This window comes from Triticum dicoccoides, chromosome 3A (assembly GCF_002162155.2).
Source record: "Triticum dicoccoides isolate Atlit2015 ecotype Zavitan chromosome 3A, WEW_v2.0, whole genome shotgun sequence".
NCBI classification, from domain to species: Eukaryota; Viridiplantae; Streptophyta; class Magnoliopsida; order Poales; family Poaceae; genus Triticum; species Triticum dicoccoides.
Genome location: NC_041384.1, coordinates 685,562,531 through 685,569,795, shown reverse-complemented (window position 1 = coordinate 685,569,795; position 7,265 = coordinate 685,562,531). Strand labels below are relative to the sequence as shown.

The following is a 7,265-nucleotide window of genomic DNA, read 5'->3' as shown; positions in this document are numbered from 1 at the left end:
TATCGTCTGGATAGTAGTTCCGCTACTACAAAAGCAAATGCACAGGCACTTTAACAAGATGCAGATAAAATTCAACACCTCTAATTGATTTAGTCGGCCGCTGCTTATGCCTTTCTTCTATAATAAAACTTCTCATGTCAACAAAGTGCTAGTGGACACATACGAGTCTCGGTCATCACCATATCTACTTGTAGCTGGGAGCAAAACCAGGGGAGAATAATAGTCAGCTCACAAGTTTATCTCAAACAACTTCCCAGTGGTAGCTTGTTCCAGTATCAGCACCAAGCATTGATCAAGCATGACAGTCCCTTTACTCAGACAGGACATCAACGGTCCTTTTTTTGAAAGCAGGCTTTATGATTAACTGACCATCCCAGCAAGCAAATCAACAGAGTACACATACTAGATACTTGCACACTGAGAGTACACATATTTGTTTTATCGGCAACGCGAATTTATACAACGCCGCTCCTCAGGTCGCTCCCGCGGGCGGCCAGGGGGGCGAACCCCAGCCGCCGCCAGCGCAGCTCCACCGCCCCCTCCTCCCCTCGCCGCCGCCGGCAGAGGTCGCCGGGCAAAGCCCGCGCGGCCCGGCGGCGGCAGGGCGGGCTGTTCGTCTCGATGGGATTTCCGGTCTTGCTCCCGCGCTGGTGCGTGCTCCGGCTGGGGCGGCCGTGGCTGGGCGCGGGGAGGCGCACGCAGGGGCGGCGCAGCGTGGCTGCGTCGATCTGGAGCATGGCTGCGGGACACCTTTCGTCAATCTGCTGCGTCGATCTAGAGCTGCGTCGATCCAGGCAGCACAGATCTGCTGGGTGGGCGCCGTGGCAAGGGCGCCGGGCGTGCGAGGGGCTCGGGCAGCGATGGTGGTGGTGCTGCGGCGCGGTTGGTTGACAGGGTGTGCAAGGGGCCCGTGGCGGCGACGGCGTGGAAGTGCGGCTGCGTGCCGCGGGCGTTTTAGATCTGGTCCCCGGCGGGTGCTTGGTGGCGTGCATGGTGCACGTTGCTGCGCTTGTTGCAGGGCTGCGGCCTGGATCCATGGTGGCTCCTGGCCTCGGGCAGCGCTCCTCTACCCCTTGTCGGCATGGTGCTTGGTAGGGCATGGCGGCTTGCGTTGCGTCCGGTGGTCCTTCATCCGGTCAACACTTGATGGATTTGGCGCCTCTTGCCGGAGTTTGGCCGCCGGTAGTCTCCTCGTGGTGCGGCTGGCTGCAGTGGTTCTTGGTGCTTCTTTGTCCACGGGTAGGTTCTTTGGTGGTGGTGGTGATGGGTGGGCTTGTCGGCGTCGGTGCGGATTGATGTGCGGTCGAGGGTGTGCTGGGAGCTTGGGTGAAAACCCTGTCTCGGCCTTGTGCCGTGACTAGTGATGACGATGGCTGCGGCTGTCGTTGACCTTCTTGGAGGCATCGCTGCTTTGCTGCCGCACCCCTCTTGCATGGATCCAGTCGACGGTGCAGCTCCGGGGGAAACCCTTGATCCTGGGTGATCGGACGATGGCGGCGCCTTGGTGTCGTTTTCCCTCTAGGGGGCTTCGTCTTTGGAGCTGGACATCGGCATGCGGGACTTGTGGATAGCGTCGGTTCGCGTCGAGGCTTCTGTGGCGACAATGATGGGGGTGAGCGAGGTCGGAGACGTGGCGCTAGTTGAGGTAGTCGGCTCTTCTCTGACGTGTCCGTGGGATTGCCTCGGCTGTTTGTCGCAGTGAAGTCGAAGCTGCTGTGGCGGGGCCCAGTGGTATACGATGACGTGTGATGGGTGGTCCGTTCGGTGATCCTCCATGGCGCCAACCTTGCCTAGTTCTCCTTCGTAGTTCTTCATCAGAGTTGGAGTTGCGCTGTCTTGCCGCAGGTGGCTGAGTTCTGGCATGGGTCTTCATGTAGCTCCTCATGGCCTCTTCAGTATGGGTTGGGTCGATGATCGTCTACGGCAAAGTCGGAGTCGTTTGCTCGGTGTTTAAGGGTTGGCGATGAGGCCACTAGGGGAGAAGTGATGACGATGACGCCCGCGTACTGTCTCTATGATGCCCTTGTTGGAGTGTGTGTGGGGGTATCCAGTGTGTGCCGCTCAGCGGTTTGTGATGGTTTTCGCCCGGTTTCCCAGTAATTAACCAAGCAACTCTCTTCTGCTTAATTAATGGATGAGGCAAAACTTTTGCCTCCGTTTCGTAAAAATAAAATAAAAATTAGGCCACAGGTCCACGACTTGGCCGCTTATCTGAGAGCTCGTTACACACAACTATTTGACAAAGTCCATCCAAGGATGTGATGAATTGAAACAAACCTAGTGCCCCTTAGGTAAAGGCGACCAGGTCACCTTCACTGAGATTAACGCAAAATCAGTCTCTATCTTTCGAGCATTAGACCCGTGATTGCCAGCAATGAAGGAACAATCATGTTCAGCGGAACTGGACGACTCCAGGCCAACCTTAAACTTCAGGTGTATCGAAGAACCTGTCACTACAGCAACCACAGACCTTTTTAAGCTTTGTGTCTCACCAATGACGCCATCGAAGAGTCGGATTTCTTCACTCAACCCACTGGTCAAACAGCCGAGAAACAAACTAAAACTGTTTTGCACTTCTGATATGAAAACTTCTACGGTCGCCTCAACTGCATTTTCAAGACGTGAAAAAGTTACATCAACTGCGCCAGAATCGCCATGGATGCGATTTGTGAACACATGACAATTCCGTAAGCCCATGTCGCCTATCATTGACGCACCATCGATCAACTGTAGATCATCCTTTTCTTCTTTAGCAGTCCTGATCCTCATGTCATATTCGATTAGAATATTACCATAAAAATCAATCCCTCGCTTGGGGCCAGCCAAGTTGAAGAGGGAACCCTACAAAATTATTATTATTTAGTAGCTCTTCATATAAAAGTAAGAAAGAAGTTTCACTTGTAACAATATTTACATAAAATGGATATTTACAATTGATGAACAAAATCTTTATTCTGCTGCATTTGGACAGATTAATCACATGGAAACATCTTTCATGATGCTGGAAAGAGATAAAGTGGTTGTAGCATGTGATAGAGATTACATAAGATCCAAACTCATATGTTCTATGCATGTGATTTGTGAAATGAAAAGAATAAGTCCATTTAACTCCCTTTTAGTCTGCTTAACCCCCTCAAGTACAAAATTGGGTATCTAACCCACAAATTACTCCATACTGTCTAAATCATTTCCTGGGGTAGTTTTGGGGCAAAACAACCTCCAAAACTACACCCACGGGCGATTTAGACGGTGTTGAATACTTCTAAGGGGTCGAATACCTGCCTTTATACTTGAGGAAATGAGGGGGTTAAGTAGACGAACCTCAATACTTGGGGGAGTTAGGTACAATTATTCAGACAAGTATCGATGTGCACCTGCTCCACGATGATGGGATCATCCCTGCTATATTTGATGATATAATTAAGCAATGGATCCAGATCATCCCGCACTGCTATGTATCCATATAACGCTACTGGTCCACCATCCACGTCAAGTTTAGCCAGCTTTATTGATAAAATTTGGAACATGTGACTAGGTGCATGCCGCATGCAAGTTCCATTGAGGATGAAGCAATTTGAGGGCTCTGTAAACATCATTGCCTCGAACACAGCTACATAAAAAATACAGTAATATCGTAATTGGATATTCATACAGTAAATAGGTACCTAACACAAAAGGTAAACATGCCGCTTGAGGATTCCATGGCCCTATTGAAATTTTTTATTTACACCTAAGTGGAAACTATCTATGTTATACTAGAAATTCTGACCCCCTCCCTTCACCCCTGAGAAGTTACTCTTTTGAGGAAACACAAAGAAAAGCAGAAGAATATGTAATCGCCTCAGAAGGAAAAAGTCAACAACAACAACAACAACAAAGCCTTTAGTCCCAAACAAGTTGGGGTAGGCTAGAGCTGAAACCCATAAGATCTCGCAACCAACTCATGGTTTTGGCACATGGATAGCAAGCTTCCACGCACCCTTGTCCATGGAAGCTTGCTATCCATGTGCCAGAACCATGAGTTGGTTGTGGGATCTTATGGGTTTCAGAAGGAAAAAGTCCCTCAATGAAAATTCTCTCTTTCCACAAGTCCTCTTTTAAGTTGAGTTTTCTTTTGGATGGTACATAACATCAATACCTGATGTTATAATATATTTTCATGATTTTCCATGACTATTTCAGGTTGGGAGCACCTAAACCTGTCTAACAATTAGGATGCAAAAATTACATGCTAAAGAGAATGAAAAGTTATGAAGATATCCCGTGCCATATGACATGATGCCGTCAACATAAACCTATGTGGAGCAGGAGAGATAAATATCATTATGGAGTGAAATGCGGAGATATAATGTCCAATGAATCACAACAATGACTAAGACAACGTCTAAAGGCACACACCCACTTTGCTTTAAGACACACGGAGGTTAGCTGTCTCCTGCTTTTGCTCAACACCTAACAAACTCATCCCTTGAGTAACCTACGAGATTTCTTTTTCTTGGTGGCCGATAGCATTCAACTAGTAAAAGTAGGCAAAGTAAAGAAGAAATGGAGGATTTTAACAGAGAATTTATCAGTTGACCTAGATACTTGAAAAATGTTGTGATAACAAAGAAAAGGAGAAGAGGTATTGATCACTTACTCTCACTGCGGTCTGTAATGAGACATTTTCTTGTCCATGGATGTGTGCATTTGTATATAGAACCATCACGGTGCCTGCTTTTTGGAAAAACATCCAACGGGAGTACACCTTCAAAGGGGTATCGAGCCATCAATGCATCCCAGCTCTCATATTCTTCGTCATCGCTGACCACGATTTCTTCCCCACAGCCAACAGTTTTCCCCCATGTATCACGTTTGCCATCTATAATCTCGCCATAACAAGAAATGAACTCCTTAGTTCTGCTCATGTTGTTCATGCCTTGGGTGATGGCAGAGTGCTCATGGGCAGAAGTGGTGAGCAGCCGCGTGTCTGGTTTGGCAGAATCATGGCCTTCTACTTCACTGCTTCTGATGCCGGTGGCCATGTTCCTAAATCCAAGAGGAAATCTATCACTTCATCATCCGACACAAATAAGAATCAGGGTGGACACGGTCCGGGCCGGTCCGGTCCCGGTCCGAGCCGTCGTTTGGACCGGCCGCCGGCGGTCCGGGCCGGACCGGACCGAGCAACATGACGGTCCTGATTTCAGGGACCGGACCGGCGGCGACGAAGCCTGGGCCAGACCGAATGGACCGAAAGGACCGAATGGGCAGGGTTGATGTGTGCGGGTGCAGCGGCGAGTTGGGCGACGCGCGCGAGTGCAGCAGCGAGTTGAGCGATGTGCGCGAGTGATGTGACGAACTGGACGACGTGCGCGAGTGCAGCGGCGAGTTGGGCGACGTGCGCGAGTGATGTGACGAACTGGACGACGTGCGCGAGTGAAATTGACGAACTGAATTTTCTGAAACTGACGAAACTGAATTTTCTGAAAATTTGACACCACGTATTTAACTGACAGTCTTCGCGCTCGTCCAGAAGAAGTGCATAAAAGCCTCGAACAACAGCTGCGGCTTCACCTTCAGAGTGTTCGGGATCGTCCCCTAGTACTTCCTCGTGGCGCCGGCGAGGTGCAGAGCGCTTCGGATCGTGTCACAGTTCTTCAGAGCTGTGCCCGGTGTGCATGTTTACTGCTTAGTTTTCCTTTAATGCAGAAATCACTTGCCATGCAACGTGTGCATGTCCATCTCTTCGATTAGTTTGAGGTTAGTTAGATCTGGCCGTTGTGGGAGCTCGTGGCATGGCACGATTCAGCTCATGCAGCGACAACACAGCTGCGTATGGGTGGACGTTGGATGGCACGGCCGCAATACTCGTTCCTGGCCATTCTCTCGTTCCATTCAGTTGCAAGAAAAACGTCTTGACCCGCAGCTCATGCGGCCGCAATACCCGCAGGAATTGGTGCCATGGTTGGGGTGGATGCCATGTTCGAGAACTCCAGATCGGCGGCAGTGCATGAACGACAGTGATGGCGACCGGCGGCAAGAGGATACGGCGCACGGGGAGGAGAGGAAGGATGGAGAGCGGAAGCTCGGAGACATGTTGGTTCACCCGGAGGATGCAGGTGGCCGCGACGACGAGGAACGACAGCCGCGGTGACTGCGCTTTCGCGGTCCGACCGAGCGGCTCGGTTAAAGCCCGGACCGGACCGACATTTTCTCGGGCCCAATATTGCAGCCCGGACCGACCAATTTTGCTACCGGTCCTGGACCGTCCGGTCCGGTCCTGAACGGGCCACGAGCGGGCCCAAAAGCCCGCTCGTTCCGTCCAGCCTGAAATAAGAACATGAGATGGTATCCTCAGTCAGTATTTACCTACCCCCCACCACCACCACCACCAAGCGAGCGAAGCAGAGATCCAAATCCTCTGTTCCCCGTTAGTAGCGGCGAGCGAGAGCGGAACAAGGGTTTTCATCAAAAGAAATCCGAACACCCCCCACCCCCAATTTTGGTCGGAATACAGATCCAAAACCATAGAAAAAAAAATAAAGGCGCAAAATTTAGAACGAGAACAAAAATAAACGTACCTGGAAGCACGACGAACAGTTGGATTGAGACGCTCACTGGGTGGGGAAAGTCGTCGCGCAAGCGCGGGCGGCCACCAGCGAGGCGGAGCAGAGGCCATGAAAGAGACAAGTGGTCGCGAGAGGCGGTTCATTGAGGCAGGAGAAGTGGCAAACGTTAGGCAGGCCGTCGGAGGAGACGATGAATCGAGCGGAAGATTTGCAGCCGAGCGCGCGGCGGCGCCAGGGAGGGGAATAGCTAGATAGTGATGGATTGGAGGCGGTTGTGGTTACTGAGGGAGGGTCGACTGGTTGCGCATCGGGTTTGCGGACTGCCGCCGCAGGCCGCACCGAGCATCTATGGACCCTCCCCTCCCGAGCATTTTATTACAGGGTCTGCCTATATATATTACACATCTCCCCCTCAAAAAAAAAATAGATGTAAGATACACATCTCCCCCTCAAAAAAAAAAAAAGATACACATCTCAGCATATCCTCTTATTTGTTTCCTTTCCCGAGTGGAGCGTGAAAAAAAAAAGGCAAGTGAAGCAGTGCGCTGCATAGGAATTGAACCCAAGAACCTGTACTGCAAAACTACAACTACTACCACTACAACCAATAGCTATTCATTCATGAAACGAAAAACATTCAGGAATATAGCACAGAGTCCATATTAGAAAAATGGGTTTTTATCATTTATACCATCAGTTGTGTCTCACTACTCA

General features: G+C 50.3%; 1 protein-coding gene across 1 annotated transcript; it reads right to left on the bottom strand.

Annotated features, from left to right (window-relative positions):
• Positions 1–311: 311 nt before the first annotated feature.
• On the bottom strand, positions 312–6,904 carry LOC119270206. Its single transcript, XM_037552182.1, has 5 exons — positions 6,564–6,904; positions 4,640–5,028; positions 3,375–3,610; positions 2,176–2,841; positions 312–431 (listed from the first exon to the last, which is right to left on the bottom strand). The coding sequence occupies exons 1-4, from the start codon at positions 6,692–6,694 to the stop codon at positions 2,278–2,280; spliced, it is 1,320 nt and encodes a 439-aa protein (XP_037408079.1). The 5' UTR covers positions 6,695–6,904; the 3' UTR covers positions 312–431; positions 2,176–2,277.
• Positions 6,905–7,265: the final 361 nt, after the last annotated feature.

Bases quoted from the DNA above. Each gene is read 5' to 3' on its own strand.
- LOC119270206 (XM_037552182.1), bottom strand. From the start codon at position 6,694: ATGAACCGCCTCTCGCGACCACTTGTCTCTTTCATGGCCTCTGCTCCG. The intron at 3,611-4,639 runs GTAAGTGATCAA...TTTTTTATGTAG, and splicing joins CATTACAGACCGCAGTGAGA to CTGTGTTCGAGGCAATGATG. The intron at 2,842-3,374 runs GTGCACATCGAT...ATAATTTTGTAG, and splicing joins ATCCCATCATCGTGGAGCAG to GGTTCCCTCTTCAACTTGGC.